The 24,885-nt window shown below is 48.3% G+C and overlaps 1 protein-coding gene across 3 annotated transcripts in view; it reads left to right on the plus strand.

Annotated features, from left to right (window-relative positions):
- The first annotated feature begins 5,227 nt into the window (after window positions 1–5,227).
- Window positions 5,228–24,885, plus strand: part of PAX2 (paired box 2) — a 103,947-nt gene continuing 84,289 nt past the window's right edge. For 2 of the 3 annotated variants that reach the window (XM_043551629.1, XM_043551628.1), the window contains exons 1-3: window positions 5,228–6,771; window positions 10,178–10,343; window positions 11,791–11,988. In XM_043551629.1, coding sequence (XP_043407564.1) covers window positions 6,729–6,771; window positions 10,178–10,343; window positions 11,791–11,988 — 407 coding nt within the window. In that variant the 5' untranslated portion in view covers window positions 5,228–6,728. Of the gene's footprint in view, window positions 6,772–10,174; window positions 10,344–11,790; window positions 11,989–24,885 lie in introns of all 3 variants that reach the window. The other variant, XM_037905329.2, reaches the window with a different exon arrangement.

The following is a 24,885-nucleotide window of genomic DNA, read 5'->3' on the forward strand; positions in this document are numbered from 1 at the left end:
ATTAGAGGAGGACAAAAAATATCTCCAGCAGGGGAAAAAAATCCCAGGCCCTACCCCTACCTCCTGCCCGGAGCAAAGGGAAACCCAGCACAGGCTGGCTTTATGGCTCCCAGAGCTCCATACCAAAATCAAGATACATTTGGACCCCGTTTGTCTGGGACAGCCGAGCAGTGTCCACCTCTCTCTCCCCGCACATACTTATAAGAATCACCCTCCGTCCTCCCTATATCCCCAGGGGAAGAAGAAATGAACTAGGATTTCAAATATTTTGATATTCAGGGGAAATATAAGAGATCCGGCAGGGTTTTATCCCTACATCTCCAGATGCCACAGCTTTGGGACTGTGGGTATGCTGTCTGCCTCTGCATGCATGTTTGCTGTATGTATGTGCAGCAAGGGGTCTGTCTAGATGCATGCAAGTTTGCAGTCTGTTTGCAGGTATGTCTGGTATCTGTAAACATTTCACCGCAGTCATGATAAGTACACACAAGATCACAGTCAGCATGCCTCTCACATGCATGTGATGTCTGCATGCATGTTTGCCATCTGTTCGTGTGCCGGTGTATTGGTGGTGTGTTTGCATGAATGTTTGCAGTCCATCTGCGTGCATGCACCGTGACGAAGTGCACACATGCATGAATATTTACAGTCCGTCTGTACACACGTGTGTTTGGTGGTGTATGTGCATGGTACTATTATCTGCAGACTGTATGTTGATGGACGTTTGCAGCCTGTGTGTCTGCGCGTTGGTAGCGTGCCTGCATGCATGTATCTCTGCTCTCTAGATGCACGCTCAGGAGGGGGTTATATCCATGCACTCAAGTTTGCACTAAGGCTGTCCTTATGTCCATGGCCTGGGAGGCTACTTGCTGTGTTTTTTCAGCCCTGGCCAGGGTCTGCCTCCAGCTCTGGCCGGCCCAGTGCGTTAAGAGGTGGCTTTGTTGCAGAAGTGTCTCTCCACAATGTCGGCTCTCCCCCCCCGCCCAATGAGGCTGTAAAAGGTCTCCGGCTTGTCTCGTTTTTGTGGCAAACGCTCTCTTGTAAAGAGGAGAGGTTAAAGTGTCGGTTACTGAATAAAGAGCAGCACACGTGGGCTATTACCATTCAGGGCAAACAAATGCAGAGAGGGGAAAGCCAACGGTAGCAGCGGCAGGCAGAGCAAAGGAGCAGAGCAAAGCCCCTTCCTTCCTTTTCTGCCCAGTGCCAGGATGCCCAAGGATCCTGTCCCCCAGACATGGAACCCACCCATGAGTCACAAAAGAGAGAAAGAGAGAGGGGGTCTTAGATGGGAGGGGGGAAGAAAAAGAAAGAAAGTAGCTTTAGGGGGAATGTGCTGTGGAGTGTGAAATTGCAGCCCATGGTGCTCCATATTGTACCAGAAGCTCTCCAAAAAACTCATCCTCCAACGTGACCAGAGGTGCTTAGAGAGAGGGGGGCTCGGAGACACACGGGGGAAGGGCCGAGACAAATATTGGGCGTTTTTAATTGTTCGTTTGAAGCTAACTTTATTTCAAAAGGGAAGGGGAAAAAGCAGTGGCCTCGTGTCTCCCCGATGCATCGATTTCGGGGTGTAAGTGAGAGAGCGCCAGGGACTTTAACCAGCACCCCCCCCCAATTCCTCTCCCAGGGCTCCTTCTCTGCTCCAGCTCCCCTGAAGTCCGGAGTCCTCCCTTTGAGCCGCCCTTAAATTTCGGAATTTCTTGAATGCAATCCTCTCCCTACCCCCACCCCCCCCAAAAAAAAATCCCCCGAGGGCAGCTCCCTAGGTGGGTTGTTGGGAAGAAAGAGGGAAAGCAGATAAACAAAAAGTTTTGGGTTTGGGAGTTCTCACACACCCCTCCCCAGCGTGTGTGAGGGGGATACGGGCCGGGGTGCTGGGTGGGGGGTATCAAGGACAGATCCAAGGTGTATCCCCATCCCTACCCCCTCAAATCAGACTCTAACTCGGGGGATCAAATCCAAGTAGCCACACAATGGTTCCATAAACCCTCAAACACCTCACCTTGAGGCAACCCCCTTCCTCCAAATTGACTCTCTCCCCAGAAGCAACCTACAGGATCGGGTTTTCTTCTTCCTTGGGAATAAGGTTCTTGACCCTCCTTTTCCCACTTGGGGTGAAAGGAGTTTGCAGAGTTTGGGAAGGGAGGGTAGTCAGGGTGGATTTTAATGTAAAATCATAAAGCGTGTGTGTGTGTGTGTGTGTGCGTAGCCCCCCAAAATAAACCACCTAACAACGAAGGGTATTTACAATGACTCATTTCACAAGCCTGCAAAAAGAAAAGTTGATTTTGTGGCGCTCGGGAGTTAGCAACATTTTTCGATAACATAAATATGAGAATTGTCCCCACAACAAGCCGATTCCGTAGCAGTAGATTCGGCGCCTTTCCAACCCTAGAGCCGTATATACAACGACGAGACAAAATGGGTGCGGGCTATGGGTTTGGACGTAAGGATCCCAGTCAAAACTATTTTTTAAAATAGGCCCGAATCCTCAAAAGAACTGGACAAAAAGGCTCGGGTCATGAGTCCCACCCTCCTCGCTTTCAGATTCGCAAATCGCTTCCGCTCCCCACTTTTGCGGGACTGGGAAGAAGCGGTTGTCCAAACTAACGTTTCATTAACTCCCTTCCAAGAGAGACTACAAACCTGCCACCCTTGAGGAACAGCCCCAGAGCATTCAGCGAGAATTTGAAGGGAGCTGAGCAGGGCATTGGGGGGTGTGCGGAAAGGGGGGGGTGAGTGGGATCAATAGGAAAGATTTGGGCTTGATCAGTCGGCGAAAAGCAGCTAATGAAGCAAATCCAAAGATCGGTATCACTTCAACTCCTCCAAAAGTTTATTTTTCTTGAAATTTCCGCAGAGAGGCGGTCGCCTCTTTTGAAGTGTAAATGTTTCTAGCTGGGGGGGGAGGGTTGGGTTAGGGGAAGGGGAGAGACTCTCTTTGGAATAAAAAAAAAGAAAGAAAGAGACAGAAAGGTTCATTTAAAGTCGGACGGGGAAAAGCACCCAACCCTGACTGAATGGGAGCCCGGTTTGGGGGGGGGGGGTTACCTAAAAAGAAGAGTGGGAGCTCTCAACAGACCCTACAGTTCTGCATTGTTCCTGATCTCGGATTATTAAACGTGCGCGGGGAATATTCTCATAGATCCTCGTGGATATTCATTCCCCCCTCCCCCCGCAAATAGAAATTGTTCTGTGGATTTGAATGTTGACAAAGCAATTCTTCCAGGAAGCCGTGGGGAGGGAAGGGGCACCAGGTGACGATGCGATATGGGCGGGGGGGGGGGAGAGCTCTCTGAGTTTATCTCCTCCCCTCTTGGGGAAGCAAAAGGCTTCCTTGTCCACATGGGAAAATTGGCCCGATTTAACTGGATCAAACACTTGGTTCGTTAAACTGGCTAGCCGCTGGCGCCGACGCGGCTCCGGAGTCACTGCTGGTTCCTGGACCCCTTTCCTAATGCGAGGACTGTAGTAGGGGAACAAGGTCAAAGTGACAACTCCCGCAGGCTCGGGGGGAAATTCGTCTGCTCCCCCCTCCCCGGCCCCACCCGAGGAAAGTTGCTGTGTCCTTAACACACAGCCAGGAGTGAAAACTCCCCAAGAGGATCTGCGTCGCGGAAGCTCCCACAAAGGACTCCCCAAGCGCTAATGTCCCCCAGCAGCGGAGGCCTTTGGGGCTCGGTGATCAGGGAAAGGAGCTGTCAGACAGGGAGCCAGCGGGCTAAAACTAGGACAGTCACTGGATCTCCCAGTCCCCAGTGCAAACCGAAGTTATTGGAGGGGGGGAGAGTTCATGGCAAATGTCTTTGTAATTGTGTGTTTATCAGTCTCCCTCCCTCCACCCCTTTCCCTTTCCTTCTGCCCAGCGCTGGCCGGTGAGTGTCAGAGGTTTGTCAGCCATTTGCTAATATTTGCTGCGGCTTCTGGGTGGCAGATTAAGTTCAAATCCGGTTAGTCTGAAACTTTTCCCCTGCGATAGAAGTTGATGTGTATCAATTTGGAGCCATAGGCAAAAAGCAAACCGGAGAGCGCCATCTACAGGCAGTGGGAGGGAAAGGAACGCCCGCCCCCTTCCCGCACACCTTACACGCGGGTTGATTCTGGGCAGTGAGGCCCGCTTCACCTGCAGCCGTCCAGTCCTGAACGCTGCCCCCTTCCTCCTCCCTGCCGCCTCCCCCACATGCTCCGTGCGTGAGCGGGGAAAGGATTCCTCTTTGATCTACCACCTCAGCCGGGCGAGTGGAGAAAGGCAGCTAGCAAAGTAGGAGGCAATGAAAAGAGGGGAGGGGTAGGATGGATGGCAGGGGTGGGGGTTCAGCATGGGGAGGAGTGAGTTTGCCGGTGGCAGACTAGGGCTATGTGAGCTGCAGAGGGGAGAAATGAATCCTCCAGAAAGGGGCACAGATGCCCCCCGCCCCCAAACCAGAAGCAATAATGCTCAGTACGGAGTATTTCCGTACGCACACACAGGGGCTCTGAACCAGAACTGCTCACAAGCCTCTTCCAAACTTTGCACCTGGTGGAAATTCAGTCCTGGGATTTTTCTCCAAAAATCAGGGAGGGAAATCACAGTCATGCCGGGCTTGATAACAATAATAATGAGCATTCATAAAAATTAGCATTAACTGTAACAGCAATAATAATTATTATTACTGATCCGACTACAAATACTCCAACCCCCTATTAAAAACAGAAGAAAAAAGTAGCCTTCGGAGGAGGTGTTTGGATATTTTGGTTTCAGCTGGTTTAACCTTTTTCTTCTTCTTTTTTTTAAATGTACACACTGGAAAGAGGGATTGTTGTCTTTCTCTGCATTTAACCATATATAGTGTCGGAAAGATTTTTAAATCAGGCTTTGCAAACTCAGGGGAAAGAGAGAGATAAAACATCAGCTGAAGTGCCAACATGATTTATGAGATGGTGGAAAATATTTCATAAAGATCTCTGGGAGATTCTTTACTTAACCAGTTAGAAAACAAAGGGGGTATTTTGTGACAGATAAGCAAAGGGGTGGGGAAGGAGGGACCAAGAAAGGAAGAGGGGAAACGAACAGTGTTTCATATGATAATAAACACATATGGAAACAAACATTGAGCTCACTGCAAATTGCCCCATTTTCACGTGTGTGAATTTATTTATCCCGAGGTAGGCGTTTCTCTTCTGCTTTCTTGTTAGGTCAAAGCCGTCTCTTTTACTTCTCGACCCGTTTCCGAAATACTTTATAAATCCTCTGCCTGAAAGGAAAAAAAATATAAACAAATAGTGGGTTGGGGGGCGACTCGGGATTGTTTTATTTTCCTTATTTTGACGCGCGCGCGCGCAAAACCAGAGAAACTTTGTAACCCCCGGATTTGTCATCTCCCAGTCCCAAATATGCCACTTCAAAGCGATACAACAGGAGGGTTTTTTGTGGGTTTTTGTGTTTTTTTTTTTTTTGAAGTTAAACACCGAGAAAGCTTTGATGTGGATCAAATCCCAGCCGCTTTAGCTCGAGAGATCTCCTGGATCCGGAAGGCGGAAAGCACTTTCATCGGCGGGTGAGGGTGCAAAAAAAAAAAAGAAAAGAAAAAGAAAAAAAAAGAAAAAGAAAAAGAAAAAGAAAAAAAAGAAAGAAAGAAAAAAGAAAAAGAAAAAAGGCCGATGAAACTGACAAGCGCCGTGTATGCGTGGGGGAGAGAATGTGCTTAAATAGGGGAGTTGGAGGCGCCGGAAACAAAGCAGGGAATCAGGCTGTTTAAGCTCAGCGCACCCTCCAGTGTCCCCTCAATTTCTGATCCCCGTCCCCGCTGCAGCCCTTATCTGGAGTTTGTCTTATCCGCTAGTTTCGTTTTTCTCTGTAGTTTTGTTCCCCCCCCCCCCCTCCCCGCCCCCCAGCGCCCCGGCACTCCCCCCTCCCCCTCTCCTCTGCCCGAGTGACAGAAGCACGGACCTCCTCGCCCGGGCTCCGTCTCCGCGCGCTGGCGAATCAGAGAGTGTTGGAATCTATTGCCTTTGTCTGACAAGTCATCCATCTCCCGGCAAAGGGGGAGGGCGAGGAGGGGTGGGGGTGGGGGGTGGGGGGGGAGAGATCTGGAGGGGGCTTTGCAGCTTTTAGAGAGACACACGCGGGGAGAGGAGGCTCCATTCTCCAGCCAAAGCTCCTCGCAAACACATCCCACCTTGCCAGAAAGTCTGCCAGGAGCGGGACCCTCTGCCTGGGGAGCAGAAGGAGGCGAGGGGACGCAGGGAGGGGGCTGCCGGTGCTCAGAGATCCCGGGGATTTCTACTCCACTTTGAACTTAAATGAACTAGCCCCAGACTTGGCGGAGGAAGAGGAAGGAAGCCGCATCATCCTCTGCCGCTGCTGCTTCACCACCACCATCATCATCCTCACCTTGCTTCAGACGCGCCCAAGCCTCCAGCCCCTTGCTGACCCGGCTGCCAGGGATGATCTGACCCGAGCGCTCCAGCCATGACATCCACCTGCCCCCCGGCCGCTGCCTCTCGCTGCCCGCTGGGACCCTGCTGACCAGAACCATCGGGCTCCGCTTGCTCTGCCCCAGCTCCAGCCAGCTCCCCGTCCACGGCCCCCGGAAAGTTCTCCGCTCCCCGGGCAGGGCCGAGCGCCCGCCCCCCGCCTCCCCTCGCCCTGCTGGCTGCTTTTTTGTTTTCTCCCCTAAGTCTTGAAGTTGAGTTTTAGAGGCGACACGGCGGCTTCAGCCGACTTCTTCCCCTTCCTTTGCCTCCCCATGGATATGCACTGCAAGGCAGACCCCTTCTCAGCAATGCACCGTGAGTACCGGAGCCCAGCTCCTTCTCCTGCATCCCTCCATGCCTCCTTCCCCAACCCTTCTTCCTCACCTGATCCTCTTTCCAGGCCATCCTCCCAGCCGTCTGCCGCCTCCCCCAGCCAAGGTGGGCTCCGAAACCCCTGCCTTGCTTTGCCATCACCGGCCACAGCTGCTCCCTATCTCCTTCGGGGCTAAGATCCCCACCAAAGGGGATCCCGGAGCCTGGGAACCCCCCAAACTTACTGGAGGGAATTAGTGTATGTGTGAACGTGAACAACAACAACAACAAAATCAGGTCTTGCTCCAAATCCACTTTGCAAATTTGTGCCTCTGAGGGGGAGTAGCTGATTCCGACGCTTGTGTCCACTTGTATTTTCGATCGTTTATATTTTAATCTGCAACGTGGGTCAAAGCTTTATTTTTTAAAATTTTAATACATATATATTTGTGGAACCACAGTTCTCCCTGTCATTTTTTGTTCTTTAAACTGAAGAGGGGGTAAATGTCATTTTTAAATGACTGGGAAGGTGATTGTTTGTTTTAAGGATGAATTAGAGGAAGAAAGAGGACAATTATATTGTTTGGAAATCCGGCATTTTCGAGGGTTATTAAGAAGTCACAATCCCCCTCTTTTTCTTTTTAATTTATTTATTTACCAGATCCCTCGGGTGCATTTTAAATGCATTATTGACATACAAGAAAGTGGATTTCTGATATGTTTTCAGTCTAGAATCTCATTTCAATCAAAGGAGGGGGGAAGGAAAAAACAACAACCCATGACAATTATTGTAATAATGAAATTGCAATTCATTTGAGCTAACCGCAGGCAGGGAAAATAATTCAGGGATTTAAAAAGACAGAAGGAAAAATAAAAATCTGAGCTAGAGACCATACTGAAGTCAGGAAATGAATAATTAAGAACAATTTGTAACTTTCCACGGCGAAACTTTTCAAGACGCTGCCCTGCCAGCTGTTAAAAATAACCCAATATTTAAAGGATACACAGTACAATATGTGGGGTTTTAAAAAATGATTTGCAAGAAGAAAAAGAGCAAACATATAAAGCCCACGAAGAGGGTTGGATGCAGCTTTATTTCTTTTTCAAAATTGCTGCTTTCTGAGCGATTTTGTTAGGGGAAAAAAATATTGTTTCCCAAGTATATTCACTGAAAATACGCCCAGCGTTTGGAAATATTTTGTTTGCACGGCGGCGGCTTTCTTTTTAATTGATTGCAATACCTTTGAATTTAATTTAATTTGGAAAATGTATTTAATCGATAAAAATATTTCACAACCCAGAGGATGATTTAAAGAAAACCCAGGCAGATCTGGGAACGTTTTATTTTTGCTGCCGAATTTTGAAAAGAAAGCGTGATTCAGTTTGGGCCCTATATATAATCCATATATGAGCGGGCAATTATAATACACATAAGCGCTGATTTCCTCACGCGCTCACACATGTATACAGACTCCAGACTGTGTTCTGTTCAAAGGGACAGATGTGTGTGTATATATAGAGAGAAAATAAGGTTTGAAAGGGACCGATCTAAACTAAAACAAGCCCGGGGGTGGGGGGAACCACTGGGTGCAATAATTTGAATTATTAATTTTTTAATCTTTTTTGCATCTGCTGCCTTTTAATATTCTGTAATGCGAGTTATCCAAGGTGCCTTGAATTATTTATCAGCGAGGTGTGGAAGAAACGGCTGGCTTGTAACTTTAGAGGCAACATGTGCAAAAGGTGGTCTGGACGCATGGAGACAAAACCCACCCGCACCATTCCTGAAAGACCCAAAGGATCCCGGGGGGTGGAGGGCAGGAAGAAATGCCCCACTACCACCACCCAATAATCCCAAGTATTTTTTTTTCACAAAGGGGTTTTAAAAAAATCTAATCGGGCCAAAAAGAGCAGTCTAAAGAAACCATCCCGGGGTTAGGCTCAAGGCATTTTGGAGGGTGTTCCTTGGGTTTTGATGGGGGGCACGGGCGGGCGGTTGTGAGAGATGAAAAACAATATTTGTGAAATATTTGTGAAATATCTATTTGTGAAGAAGGACTTGGATCGATCGCAGGGCAATGAGAGTTCCCACTAAGTTCAGAGCCAATGAGTCAGTGTCAAAAGCAGGAGAGAAAAAAAAACCCAGCAAAAATATAAACAGATCATTTTTCAGCCAACTGCAAAACCAGCGGAAGATCTCTGCAGCAGGTTAGCTCTGGGTGAAAGGAAGGCTCGAAACACAGTAGACACACACTCCCCAGTTCTATCGCTACAGACACCCAGGGATCGTGGCAAATGAAGATATACCTTCTCTAAATATTTATGGGCACACACACATATCTACGAATGCGCATTTGGAGCTCTCGCGCACACACTTAGGTGCGAGCGTCACAAATACAGCTCGTATTTTGCTAATATCCGAATGAAGAGATTTCCTCATTCCTGGCAGCCGCTTCCTGCCTGAAACATTTAGCAGGTGCAAAGCCCCATCCTTCCCGTATTCACCCAAATGATTACTGAAAAAAGGCAACTCGGGCACCCCATGGAAGACCGAGCTGGGGTTTTGTCTGAAGAGGGGCGAATGGGGATTTTTTATTTCCCCTTGAACAGAATCCTTGTTTAAAAAAAAAATCAAAGCGAGTTTTTTTTCTGGCGGATTTTTCCCCCCTAAAAGACCGAAAGCTTATGAGAGAGAGAGAGAGAGAGAGAGAGGTTTTGTTTATATAAACTGTAATCGTTTGCGGGACACAAAGACAGCTTTCTTTCTTTCTTTCTTTCTTTCTTTCTTTCTTTCTTTCTTTCTTTCTTTCTTCTTTCTTTCTTTCCCTTTCCCCTTTAATTCAGAGCTATCCGAAAATAAATGGAGAAAACGAGCTATACCAGGTAAAAATTCTCCGGGGTGAGGGGTGCGGAAAGAAAGGCAGCAGGCAATGTGATGGAAAATCATGGCACGGGAATGAAGTGAGAGGGGAAGGAGCAGCTGCAGGAAGAGGGCTCTGCCTGGAGCCTCTAAAAGGGAAACTCAAGAGTTTGGGAGAAAATCTCTTCCCAACTCGCCGAGCCGGCACGAGCCTGGGGATCGATGCTCGTCCCCAGAATAATGACCCTGGCATTCTGCTGCTCCATCAGAGATCCTGGGAATAAAGGGGCACAATCGCCGCTGGAGAGTAGCTGGGTGTGTGGACGAAGGAAAGTGACATTCGCAGGAAATTCACTCCTCTGGGTTAGGGTGTCTTTCTTTCTTTCTTTCTTTCTTTCTTGTCCTTCCCCACACCCTTCTCCCTCTCCTTCGCCTCCATTCATAGCTAGTCACTGGAGATGTTGCCCGCGGGTCGCTAACTATCCCCGACTAACGGTCTGTTTCTGGGGTGCGTGGGTTGTTGTGTTTTTTATTCTCTCTCCCCAGCAGGGCATGGGGGAGTGAACCAGCTCGGGGGGGTGTTTGTGAACGGCAGGCCCCTACCTGACGTGGTGAGACAAAGGATAGTCGAGCTGGCTCACCAGGGAGTGCGACCCTGTGACATCTCCAGGCAGCTGCGGGTCAGCCACGGTTGTGTCAGCAAGATCTTGGGCAGGTAAGGCTCGGGCGAGCAGCGGGTGCATCCCCTCCCCTCCTCCAAACTGCTTCCTCTCCCGTCCCCCGGGGCCCCCCTCTGCGCCCCCAGGTTGTCACGCAGCCCGAAAGGGGAGAAGAGCAATTTGCAGGACAAACAGCCCCCCTCCCCACCCCCAGCCACCTCTCCCTCCCCTTTGCCTGGGAAATAACCTGAAGCAGGAACATTTTGTGAGTAGGAAAGAAAAGGGAAAAAATCCCCACCCCACCCCCACTCTGCCGAGCAGCCTTAAAAAAACGGTCGCAACCAAATTTGGTGTGAAATCTCCCGGGAGGCAGCTCGGGTGGGGGAACCTGCCTCAGCCCGGCCTTGGGGTTCAGGAAACAGGCTGCCTGTGCCGGAACCTCCCGGGCATCCTCCGACCTGCCCTTTGCACAAGCGGTGTCCAAACCGTGCCGAGCTAACGGCCACGGGGGGACGTGGGGGTGCCAGGGCCAGAGATGAGCCGAGAGGGCGGGGAGCCCCGAAATCCCCGCTGCGCACCCAGGCCAAGCAAACCGCTCTTCACCTCCTGCGGCACAGCCAGGCCCTTCCAGCGGGGGAGAGAAAATATGGGGGCTGGGGTGAGAATGGGGGGGCCAGGGAAGGAGGAGAAAACATCAGCGAAAAGGAGGGGGGTGAGCTCAGCGATCGGCTGTGTCCCTGGGCCCCTCACTGGCCCCCATCCCCCTGGATTTTATCCGGGGGGCGGTTTCCGTTTTGTTTCCCCATCGCTGGCTGGGCCTGGAGTTCGGGTGGAAAAAGGAGCCGCCTCCCTTCCCCCCCCCCCACCCCCCCCACACACAACACACCCCGCTGCCGCACAAGGGCACAGCCCCACCTCCCCTGCCCCCGGGCTCCCCAGCACACCCCGCTGCCCAAGGGCACAGCCCCACCTCCCCTGCCCCCGGGCTCCCCAGCACACCCCGCTGCCCAAGGGCACAGCCCCAACTCCCCTGCCCCCGGGCTCCCCAGCACACCCCGCTGCCCAAGGGCACAGCCCCACCTCCCCTGCCCCCGGGCTCCCCAGCACACCCCGCTGCCCAAGGGCACAGCCCCACCTCCCCTGCCCCCGGGCTCCCCAGCACACCCCGCTGCCCAAGGGCACAGCCCCAACTCCCCTGCCCCCGGGCTCCCCAGCACACCCCGCTGCCCAAGGGCACAGCCCCACCTCCACTGTCCAGGTCCCCCCGCCCCAGGGCAGCCGCCCAGGAGGCAGGCAATGGCGCCCCGAAGCCGTGCGCCCCCAGGCCCCAGGCGGGGGAGGCTCCGCTCGGCAGCAAGGGCAGATAGAGTTGCGGGGCGCGGGGGCGGCGCGGGGCCGCGGGCCGTGGGGAGGACATGGCATGGCAGCCGGTGGCCAGGTGCGGGTGAGCTCGGGCAGGGGAGCGCAGGCCCCGGGCGCTGACCGCGCTCTGCTCTGGAGCAGGTATTACGAGACGGGCAGCATCAAGCCCGGCGTGATCGGCGGCTCCAAGCCCAAAGTGGCGACCCCCAAAGTAGTGGATAAAATCGCCGAGTACAAGAGACAAAACCCGACCATGTTCGCCTGGGAGATCCGGGACCGGCTCCTGGCCGAGGGCATCTGCGACAACGACACGGTGCCCAGCGTCTCCTCCATCAACAGGTAAGGGCGCCCCTCGGCCCGGCACCCAGCGCCCTGCCCCAGGGGCCGGCCATGCGCTCGCTGCCCGCGGGCCAGTCCCCGCTCCCCTGCGCCCAGCCCGACCCACCTTTCCCACAGCTCCCCTCCCCCCACGGCCACTTCCCTTTTATGGCCCCCATAAAGCTCTCCCCGCCGGCAGCCAGCCAGTTCCTTTCGCCTCCGGGTTACCCGGGCCGGGGGGCTCTAACAGTCCCCCCTCCAGGCACCCGCCTCCTCTGCGGCCCTGGAGTTCCCCGCTCCCCCAGGCCCGGGGTGACCGAGCTAGTCCCTGGAGGCAGCGCGCCCCCTCCGTGCCCCTGTCCCCGCGGCGAACCCCCAGCCCGGGGCTTTCCGCTCCTGGGGCCTGCTGGTGCTGGAAGCCTGCTCGGAGACGGCGCGCGGGGGCGGCCCCCGCAGGGGACCGGCTGGGCAGGGAGCTGGGTGAAATGACTGGGTGAAAGTGCGCGTCGCGGGGTGTTGCATGGCAGGGCTGGGAGTGCGAGGGTAGGCACCTGCCAGGAGACCTCCTTCCTTCCTTCTGTCCTGCTTCTCTAGCGCTCTTTCCCTCGTGTCAATGGATGCCAGTGTTTTCAGTAATTAAGACTGTGAGATTAAAAGCGCCCATATCTAAAGACAATCACAGCCCGCACTCCTGAGCCATTAAACCACCAAATGTTTGTTTATCTTAAACAAACAGACTTAGCTTCCCAAATGCGAGGCTCCTTCCCCCCACCCCCAGGGGCAGCTGCTAAGCCAGCAAGGACGCCTCTTCCGAAGGCAGGGAAGAGCTCCACGAGGCGTCTAGCTGCTGTTCGAACCTGCACAGATCACAGCACCTTGCAGAAGTTTTGATTGCAGCGGGATGGATGTAAAACAAACCACCCACCCCTCCCCACCCCTTAGGGAAAGAATCCCTTCTTTGGTGGCAAAAAGGATATATTCCAGGTGACAAAATGGGGAATGCTGCAAGATGTTGTGATGCATATAATCATGTATGAACAACACACACATGCATGAGAGTCACACATTGGCATCACACAGGTAGACACGCGCGCATATACAAATATCACACCCACCCAGATAGAATAACACAAAGATACAAACACACACAAGACTGTATGTACTTACCCACACATATGCCACACTATTAGAAATATTGTAACACATATAGTCAGGCACTTACAAAAACATACACATTTATGCACTCGGATACAAATACCACTCCAATAGAATAATACATATATATACAGTCTACACACTCACAAAAGGAGGCCCAACCTCCTTCTTGTTCACCCATTAACTTTGTGTGGGGCTCCCAGAATCCCAGACTTGCAAGGAAATGATTCCTTTAATGGCTGCAGACAATGATAGAAAAAATACACACATTACATGGAGTATATATACACATACCTTAGAGACACATGCACACTGACCAGCATGGTAGTATCTGGTGAGTGCATACATGCATATGCCTGTATATTTACACTTAGGTGTAGCCAGGATGTTGAAAAACCCTGGATGTTCACACCAACATCAGGAAAAATAAACACTGGGGAAACACTACAGTATTTTTTGTCTTGTGCTATCCATGGGAGATTTATCAAAATAAGTCTGATAACCCAGGCAGCATATAAGTCCCAAATTCACATCCTATATAAACAGCTTTACATATTTTGCAAATGATATGGAATTATTCCACATCATCTTGAAAACAGCAGGTAGAATTAGCTGGTAGAATGTACCTTGGCTAAAGAAGATTCCCTCAGACACACAGTCTCTGTAATATACTGCTAGGCTACCCCAGGAAATTATCCCTGTGTGTGCCATCTGTATTAAAATGGTTATTAAGTTATGAACAGGGTAACATAATACTGATCGAGTAATTATACACCCTCCTAAAAAACCTCCAGGTCCCTGTTACTCTCTCAGTCAGGTATTGAAATAATAAGAGTTTGACATTCAGACACCTTACAAGGCAGCTGTGGAAGGACAGCCAGATATCCCTGAAAGGAATTAAGCCAATGCCCCAGAAGTCCAGAGGAAGGGTTTTAGGTTCTTTGAAGGAACAGCACATTCTTTCAGAGAGGAGCAAAGATGCAGTCTGCTTAGCTGGAACATGCATGCTGGGTTAACTAGCCCAAAGCAAATTGACATCCAATAGCCACTGAAGGCAGGGACTTGTAACCTATTTGGGAAGAGTAGCACATTGCAGCGGGCCGCACGGTGTCGTATTCATGCACAAGACCAGAGCCACATGCTTTCCAGGTCTAATCATACTTTTGCTGCTGATTTATTGTGCTGCCTTGATGTTATGTGCCTTAGTTTCCCCGCTTGTAAAATGAAGATAATAATACTGACATATCTCAGAGGGGTCGGGGACATTGTACGTTAGCTAACTACAACTCTTTGGGGATGTATATTGATTTATAAATGGTAAATATTATTATATCAGATAGGCCCAACTGTGATGCCCCAGTTCTCACCACTGTGATATTTCAGTGTGAGATTGCCAAGGAAGAATGGGATCTTTTCAGTTTCTGCCGATTAAGACTCTCTTCAATCTCTTTCATAATGCAGGCCCAACCTCCTTCTTGTTCACCCATTAACTTTGTGTGGGGCTCCCAGAATCCCAGACTTGCAAGGAAATGATTCCTTTAATGGCTGCGGACAATGACAGAAAAAGCACCATTTTAGGATGTGTGCTGGGGAAGAACACAGCAGTGTGTTGTGAGAGAACCACAGCAGAACAGGAAATAGGGAGAATACAAGGGCCCCATCCTGCTGCCATTAACAATGCAAGTTTCACCATTCACTTCAGTGGAAACAACACTGAGAAGATAGTAGAAAGAGACAGGACTGCGTTTACAATTAAAATGCAAATTCTCATTCTCTTCCATTGTCGAAACAAACATTTTGAAACAACCAGACCATGTAGACATCGCATATGTGTGATAAATTGCCGAGTCATGTGACAAACTGCATTTATCATGCACCTGTGTCCACCTCACCTGCCCTCTGATCACCAATTTGGCCCTCCCTGGATTTACTCTAACATTCCAACTCCCTGAGCGGCTTCGGACAGACGCCATTTCTTAAAACCAGCCTGACACAAAAAACATTTCATTTCCCCTGCAATGTGGAATTTGCCCCCAAAACTGTATTGGCCCAAAGTCCATCGCGGGCAGTTTTCAGACGTGCACTAATGACAAGTTTAAAGTCCAGTGTCTAGGGGCTCTAGAAATTAGATCTTTGCAGAAATGGCAGAAGCCCGGTTTTCGATCAGGAAATGAGAATAGCATTTGTCCCTGGAAAGACCAAATATATTAGACTTTAAAGCCATGTGTGACATTTGTATGTATTAAAAAAAAGCTATTCTAGGGCATTTTAAGAGGTTCTGAAAATGTATTAATTACATTTTGATTTTGCTCTTTCTGAATTCTGTACAGATGGACTAAGACTAACAAAGGCACATGGGTTTCTAGGTGCAAGGATACAAAAAATAGTCAACGTGAAATTTTTAAAATCTTCCTAAAACCGTTTTAAATAGATTTTCTGTTAAATTTGTGGCACCTACAGAATACATGTTGGACTGTAAAAGTTTGATCAGCATGCATTTGGGACAACACTTATAACTCACGCTCGGCTGGGCCACTTGTGAGTAGCACGATCATCCCAAACTTGTGCCAATGTAACTCCTATGCTGCAACACTGTGTTTTAGCTCTTCATACAGAGTATATTGAAAAACCTATCGTAACCCTCAAGACACCAGCAAAAATCATTTGCCTACCAGTTGGTGGTCTTCTGTTAACGGTGGCGAATAAATATACACAATGCGTTAGTCAATGGACAAAATAGACTTCAATTGGTAGTCTCAAGATGGGTGGTTGTCTAATATGGGAGATTTCCAGTACACATTTCGTATATTAAATAATATAAATTAGTGCAGGTTTAATGTATTATATACCTATAAGTCAGATATTGTATATATATCATTGAGAAGCAATTAAGTGGCATAAAGTTCTAATTCCATCAACATAGCAAACAATGAATGTTGATCTCAAATGACTAGAGAGATTTTCCATTATCACATGGAAGCAGACTGGTTATCTCTGATCACTTAAATGTGGACTATTTAAATTGGGATTGCGTCCGCATTGCTGTTAGCAGTACAGTGGCGTCTCTAGTATGAATTGGGGTGTCGGATATCACTTCCCACTGGGACAAGGCTATCTGATGTCAATAGGGGTGTTGGCTTTGTTTTGCTGCTCTTGGAGAACCTTAAGAACCCAGGTTGTGCATGTTATGATAACCCACTGAGATCTGTATGAGCTATGCTGTGTGCTTTAGTGGGAACAGCACATCACGGAACCATGTTCAGAGTTCTGTAGTTAAGGATTCAACCCCCATTCTATTCTAAGCATTATTTTTTTACCTCCCTCTAACACTCACTATATTGTACAGTCTCCCAAGTGTGGACCCGGCCCACAGACAAAGTGCCCCTCCATTCAGGTACTGAGGTAGCTTTCACTACTATTAGATTTGCAGTTTGGGAGAAACAGGCATGATCCCTATCTGAGGAATGCAGGAGTCACAGGCTTGTGGAATAATATTATAGTCAGTTTGCATGCTTATGGTTACTCTTTGGACTGTGCGTTTCTCTGATTCGTATAGCAGGATGTGCAGTTTGCTGGACATGATAAACCTCAGCTGGGTTGTCACATGCTAGGTGGCAAGATAAAGCTTTTTCAGTCCCTCCCAAGAAGTATCTAGTATATGTTCACTTCTAGAATTATGTGATTGGTTTTGGAAAATGTTTTCTGTTACGTTATTTAATAATTGGCCAATGATTCCTAGTTATTGTAGATCTTCACACTGCCTCCTTTTATGAGGTTCTTTTATAAATACAAATGGAAAGACAGACATTGATTCAGGTGATATCATCCCTGGAACTGTGTTTGTTGTATTGTGAAATATTGAGCATGTGGTTATAAACCATCAGTGTCCACAGGCAGCCTTGTCTAGCAATCGGAGCAGGGGATTTCACGTAGGGAGACTTTGGTTCTCTTGCCGAAGCTGCCACTGACTCGATATGTAATCTTGGGGAATTCACTTCATCTCTCTGTGCATTAGTTTCACCCTCTGTAAAATGGAAATGAGATACTTAGTTACCTTCATAAGCCACTGTTGTGCAGTCTTTGCCTAAAAGATCCCATATAGCTCAAAGTAGAATTATTACAGATCCAATCCTGGAGCACTGCCGATTTACATCAGTCAAGGATTGATCCATCCATCCATCCATCCATCATTTTATCTATCTGTCTAATCTCTATACACACCCATCTCTCTCTTCCTCTGTAGGACACAACTTTTGTAATTCAATCTGTGAGTTTTCCCAAAAAAATCCCGTACCCATCTTTGTCACTTGTGGCTGAGTCCTGGAGTCTCTGCCACCTTCCTCATCCCGCTAAGTAGATGTGAAATCTGGAGGATGGATAATGATTTTTCTGAGGACTCTGGATTGCTGAGAGCATCAGTAATGTGAGCGAGGTCAATAACGACCGAAAGTAACAACTACTGGATGGTCTATATTAAACGAGTTGGTGCCTCTCAGTCCAGTTCCTAGTCAGCAAGTGTCCACATCACATAAACATAGTGCCGTAGCTGGTGCTAATCTGCCACTTTCTTGGTTGTTCTAGCAGAGCGGCCAGGGATTAACCCGCCCAGGTACAACGAACAAGCCTCTGACTCGAGGTGGGTTCCTGTAATCCAGTGACGGAGGGCAGGGGTGGGGAATGCTTGCCCTAATGCTGTATCTGCTGTCTGGATAAATAGGGGCCGTGGCTCTCAGGTCTCTTAATCTGGCACCTCTCCTCACACACAAAAGAAACTCTTTCTGGATCCCAGCAAGGGACCGGCACCTTTTACGATCTCCCCATTGGCCTAATGCTGGATACCAGGTTTCCATTCAATTTCCCACCCCAGGGAGAGCAGCTCCTATTCCCAATTGCTTTCAACTGAGCGGAGAATGTGATTGGGTCATGTAGGACTTCATTACATCCTCCTTTTAAACCCAGATTCCCCTAGTCACACACAAACCCAGTGTTACCTCCTTTCCATCATTGCAAATAAAGGATAGGCCCATAAAACTGAGGTCATACACAATGTTGCTTCAGTTAAAGGAGTACAGTTTTGCTTGTGGCACCATTACTTGTCGTATTCCTCACATCTGGCCATTGGCAGGTTGTATCGTGATGCATGGACTGAGTTAATCATATTCCCTCTGATTTTCCTATCTGGCCCAATGAAGGGCTGGAAAGGAGAGATCTTAGCTCCTGGCATTTATCTTTCCTGCTCTGCAACTCTATATGTTCAGAGACTGCATGTACCTTTTGCCTTTTAAAAAGCTCAACCCTTTCAGTCTCGTATGGACTAGGGTGTAGTACAGCAGCCATTCGCTAGACGCAAAAACTTGCACAAGCTTAACTCGCAACAACAGTGCATTGTTGTTGCGAGTTAAGCTTGTGCAAGTTTTTGCGTCTAGCGAATGGCTGCTGTACTACACCCTAGAGGCAGCTGCATTTCAGTGTTGGGTGAATGAGTCCTATGCCATCAAACCTCATTTATCAGAACCTCTGTTATCCGAAAAACTCATTTGACTTTGGGGGAATGAGTAAAGTAATAAGTAGCTTGGCTAAGAGACAAATAAATAGGGGGACAAGATAATGATCTGCAAATATCTGAAGGGTTCAGACCCTCTGAGGGAGAAAAGGAGTGATTCAGGCTTGTACAAAGTGGTATACTAGGAGTAAAGGGATTAAATTAAGAAAGGAAACATTTAAATTAGTAGCAGAAGGAATTTCCTGGTAGTGAGATCTATTAGGCTGTGGAATTGTCTCTCACAGGTATTCTTCACTGTTTAGGATTATTTAAAACTAGATGGGATAAAAACACGAGAAAATGTAGGGGACACTCCTGCCTTGGCTAGAGAAATGGACTGGATGATTTAATAGTCCATCTGTAACCTTTACGATAGGATAATATGATTGATTCAAAAGGAAGTCATGTAGCAAACACATGGAAAAGCCCCTGCTTCTCCATAACCCCATCTAATCAAATGACTTTCATGTTATAGCAAAAAAAAATCCAGGATTTGACTTTGAAAACATTTAAACTAGGCCAGATCTTGGCCTGAATTAAATTGGCATTGACTCCAAGGGAGGTGTGTCAGTGCTCAATCTGAGGGTCTGGCAGGCAGGGTTCAGTCAGCAAAGTACATGGGCATCCTTCTTGATACGAGGGGCCACTTAAACATACATTCTCAGCATTGGCCTAACTGTGCCCTCACTGAGGTCAATAGGAGCTGAGTTAGGCCAAGGATGAATGCTGTAGAAGACCCCACCCAGAGTATGGATGATTATGACAATGATTAGGGCTACTCAGAAAGGTTCTGCTTGGCTTTGTCAATCCATCATTGTTGAAACTGAAAAAGCTGATTAGAATGAGTGCGCCGGGGGGGGGGGGGGTCTCACCCATCCCCAATTCCTTTGTCATATGCTATTAATCTACAGGCAGATTTGTCAAGCCCAGGTGCTCAGAAATCATGAGTCAGGGCCCAAAAATCATGAGAGTGGCTTAAAAATCCTGAGTTTAAAAAATAATAATAATCCATTTGGGGGGTGTTTTTATTTGCCTTCTGGTTTCAGAGCCGTTGGGTCACACTTGGGTCACTTTTTCCAGCTTCTCTCAGGGCAGGTCTACACTTAAAACACTGCAGTTGCCCTGCTCTAACGCACCAGTGAAGATGCTAGCTATGTCGGCAGGGGAAGCCCTCCCCTCTGCATAGCGCTGTGTACACCAGGGGTTAGCTTGGTATAACTGTGTCACTAAAGGGTGTGGGGGTTTCCTGAGCTATTTAGTTTTGCTGATGTACGTGTATAGTGTAGATCTGGCCTGTGCAACCACAAGGGCTAGCAACTCACTATTTTTTAAAAACTGAGAGCTGAGCATCTCATGTAATCAACTGACCCCAGGAGCTGGGGCTTTAAGAAGAACAGCAAATACCATGGCACCTCTGATAAAACACTACAGGGAGCGATTTTTCAGAAGCAACCTCCCATTTTCACAGTGCGAATATCTGGGAGCACGTTTCATACCATGTAGACAGCCATCTTCCTGATTGCAACCTGCAAATCAGGTCTCAGGGCACCAAAGTGCTTCAGAATATGCCTGGAAACATTCGCACCCAGGAAATTTATGCTTGCAATTATTTGTGGGCTCCCAAATGTGGGTACCGACTCAGAGGCTGAGTTACTGTTGTTATTTATCGTATGAATTGCATCCCATTCACAGATCAAGACCCCATTGTGCTAGGCACTGTGCAAACACTGCATCTGAGTCTGAGTTGAGGCTGTTCTGGAAAATCAGCAAGTGGACCTCAACATTCCTCTCGCGGGCAGTCCAGAAAAAGTCTAGCATTTTAAGGGTTAAACAAATATACATGGCTAGCTCCCGGTCAGATTTGCAGAATAAGGGAGCTGTTTGTGGCTAGGGCTCTCCCACAAAAGCATCATCAGCATCGGCCTATAAGGAAGAGCAAAATTGGAGGGGTCCTGTCCATTCCTGTTCCCCTAGGGCACATCTTAGAAAAAGATCAAAGGTGGACATTGGCTAGTGCTACAAAATAAATAAATAAATGGGGTCCTAACTGTGCTGAGAACTCAATAAAACAATCACATCAAATACGAGGCGGTATAAATCCACGTCTGCACAGGTAACCCACTCAATTGCTTTTATTATGGCTCAGCCTGGCTCCATTTATTACTATCCGCGGTCTGGGTGAAGGATGCTGGCGTGGAGGGTGGTCTCTTTGTGCAATCCTATCCCCGGAGCTGCAACAATCAGCCCACAGAGAGGTGGGTTTCGATGGGCGACCAGGACGGATCCATCTGTCTGCATGAAAACCAATCAATAACCCTGTAACTAGACCCCTTGTCACTGGGAAATGGACAACACAATAGTTCAATATCGGGGCCATGGAGGAGATTAGCTGTTGTTGGGGGTGAGGGAGAAAAAAGAAAAAGATCATGTGTGATGTGTGGACAGCACATGTGCATGTGTCCCTATAGATATGTGTGAGGAAGAGTGGATGAGTGTGTGTGTGTGTGCATGTGCGCGCACGTGTATGCATGCGCATGCAGATGGGTACATTTGTGTATATGTATATGTAAATTGTGGGTGAGTTTTTGGGGGTGTATGTCTGTTCTGTGAGCGGCATTGTGAGTATAGTGGATGTGCGTATAGGGACTGCATGTGGAGTGTGTTTGTGTTGATTGGATTATCTGTGTGTATCTAAGTGTCTGTATGCAGGGAACATATAATCTTTGGGAGGTATATATACATACATATGGGGAGAGGGAGTGCAAGTAAATTGACAGAAGTAAATACCTTGGCTATGTATGCTTGTGGGGAGTGTATATGCGGCTGGAATAGTGTATTCCTTGGGGCTTTCAGTGTATGTGTGTGTCTGACGGTGGAGAACGTATGACTGATGTTGTAGTTAGTGTATGTGTGTGCAAAGCAAGAGGGAAGTATAACATGCTTGCAGGTATAACCCTGAGCTCGCAGGCTGTTACACAGAACAGGCCATTCAGAAACATCGCCAATGAAATCTACCCAAAGCTCCGAGTGAAATTGGGGAAAACCAGAGAAAGTAGGTTCTCATCTCATGTAATCCCCCTGTCCAAAGACCAGAAATTTAACATTGCCGGCTCCTCTCATCCAATAGCAATGCCCCTCCCATAATCTCACTGGCTGTGGGCGGCACCTTCTCTCCAGGGCCCTTAGCAAGCCCCCCAAAACACACACACACACACACACACTGGGGTTTGCCTCCATTAGTTGTGCTCTCTCTGGAGTCAATCACAGTCTTTACCTTGCACTCTCCCTGCCTTGTTCCTGGCCCCCACCTGAGCCGCTTTTCTTAATTTCCAAGGCTAAATCCCCTTCCCTCTCTGTAGACTGCAGGGCACAGGGTTAAACTTTCATCTCTGGCAGGGGGAGCAAGTCCCACAAAGGTTCGATGTGAGCCCAGGCCAAAACCCCAGAGGCAAACAGCCTCCAGCTTTGGCTGAGGGGGAAGGTGTCCAAACTTTGTTGATCAGGCTCACCTCTGATCAAGCTATAGAAGGAAAAGTGAATAATGCAACACAAAAAGGGGAAGAAGGGACAAAATAAACAAGCGAGGCACAAAATGTGTTAACTTATTCCGTAGCAAGTTTGCTCGACACAGAATCCTGACTCTCTGATTTCAGTGGTTTAGCTTATTCTGTCAACACAACAAAATCCCCCCCCCTTTAATTAGAAGGATTAGCAGCTAGAACTGCTCAGAAAAAATTGCTGAAACAGTTCTCTGTCAGAAATGCCATTGCTATGCGACTGATTTTTTTCCAAACTTGTATTGATTGGGTGAAATTTTGTTTACTTCCAATTTTTTCAAAACATTTTAGCATTTTCAGAATGAAAAGTTCCATTTGTTTGTTTTTGTTTTGAAAACATTTTTCCATTGGCAATGTACTTCCTTTTATATTGGGAAAAAATAAAAAAGGACTGAACTCAGAATGAAACATTCTGATTGACCCAAACCAACAATTTTTCAGAATTTTGTTTTGTAAAAAAATTCAAAATTTTGGCTTTTTGTCCCAAACTCCGATGGAAAAACCCTTCAAAATGTCACCATTTTTTGTAGAACAGAAAACCCATTTTCTGACTGGTTCCATTAACATCCCAGTCCTTTGTTTGCTACAGAGAGCTGTAATTTTTGTGATGAACAATTAACAGACCTACTATTTCCTTTGGCTGGGGCTGAGATACAATGCAGGGTGACCTCACGCAGGGTCTAACTGATTCTCCTATGTGGGGGCCGGAAATAATTTTCCCCCAGGTCAGATTGGCAGAGACCTTGGGGTGGGCTGTTTGCCTTCCTCTGCCACATGGAGTGCGGATCACTTGCCAGGATTATCTGAGTATGTCTCCAATTCTCTGCCATAGTAGGGGCCTCAAGCACCACTGCACCTCAGTCCCTCCTATTGTCTCTCTGTGGCACATAATAGTCTAGTCTCCTGTGGGCTGTAATATTTTGGTCTAATTTTAGTTGTGGGGTTTAGCTTGAGGGCGATGGGTGGTGGTAGTGGCCTGTGAGATATGGGAGGTCAGATTAGAATTTAGATCATCTGGTGGGCCCTCCTGGCCTTATACTCTAAACTGATGTCCATTTCCAAGCTCTTTCTTTAAATTGCCATGGAACCTTCAGACATTAACATTTGGATGCCTCTTAAAGGGACCAGCACCTTGTAAAGATCCATTGCTCTTCTAACAGTTTTTTAAAGGATCGTTTCTGGCCAGTCTGCCTTTAGAAAACACTGCAGCCCAATGCAGCCGCATAATATTGTTTATGGCTAATATTTCCAAAGCATGGTGCCTGAAGCTAGGCTCTCAAATTCACATTTAGTTGCCTGAATACGGATATAGAAGCCCAGCTTTAATTCTACAGGACTGAAAGTGTTGACCTTTATTTATAAAATGACCGGGGAGGCAAATGATATAGGGGGGATGTGGAGGGGATTATTTTTGCGTGAAGAAGGATTTGTCGGGGGAGGAGAGAGTGTGTTTGTGTATGCACTGCCTACACAGGGACCACGCCTATGGCAGTGGAGGGAGACTGGAATAGGAACAATGTGATGTAGGCCCTCCTCCCACCGATCAAACAGCAAATCAAAAGTTTGAAATAGACAAAGCATGTGGGGTTCTGTCCCTTTAAGAGCCGCTAAATTGAACGTTGGGGGTCTGACGGTTCTGTAGCAGGTGGGAGAAAGCAAAGGTGGCTACTGGGTGGGATGGGCTGAGAGAAGAAAGAAGCATCTCATGAAGTCAAGGGGGTAGGAACAGAGTGAAAGACTGAGCAAGATTTGGCCAGATTATTATCACTGAACATAAATCTGGGGTGTCTGTACATAGCATTGCTGTGGCCACCCTCCAGTTCCTCTTAGGGATGCGTGAGATGCGGAGAGGGAATGTACAGTATTGGCAGATGGAATGTTGGTGCCTGAGGGTTCCCAGGCAGCTGTAAGCGCCAGGGCTGGTGGGGACAGCGACCCTGCAGCTCACAGGATGTGTGTGCAGGGAAACAATCCCTGAGCCGGGTAGGCAGGGGCCAAAGTGATCCTTGGGAATGCAAAGGGTAAAGAAGTGCTGGAGAGCAAGAGTGGAAGGAAGAGGCAGGGGCATTCAGGCTAATCATTTGTATAACTCAAAAGACCATCTTTGCCAAAGAGAAAGCGCTGACTGCACCACCCGTACATGCCACTGCGTACTTGGATGCACGCTGACTGATCTGTGCGTGCACATGCAGTGGCTGGGAACACAACAGACACATGCATTTTTGAGGGCTCACCATGGGGCCTGTAACATTTGATCAGATGTTCTTCCCTGTAATGGATATTTAGGTGAGGCATGACCTCTACACCACGACGTGTAAGAGAAGGGGTGTGTGTGGGTCTACGAGGAAATGTGTCTGTCTGGGCATGTTATGTTTGTAACTAGAATGTGACTGTATGTATGAGGGGTCTATATGAGGAATGGGGAGGGTCAGATCTGTAAGACTGTATCATGTGTCTGTGGGCATATGCTAGGAGTCTGTGTTCATGTGGCGGAGCGTGCGTGGGCATAGATAGGTGCTAGGAGGATGGTTTTTTGGGGATCTGTTTGTGTTTCTGTCTGAGTATGTGTGTGATATCCTGTCATTTGGGCAGCAGTGTGAATGTATTTGAGGAGTTTGTTAGTGTCTATTGTACCACAATTGTGTGTTTGGGGACAGAACATGC

The sequence above is a fragment of the Chelonia mydas genome, chromosome 7 (assembly GCF_015237465.2).
Source record: "Chelonia mydas isolate rCheMyd1 chromosome 7, rCheMyd1.pri.v2, whole genome shotgun sequence".
NCBI classification, from domain to species: domain Eukaryota; kingdom Metazoa; phylum Chordata; order Testudines; family Cheloniidae; genus Chelonia; species Chelonia mydas.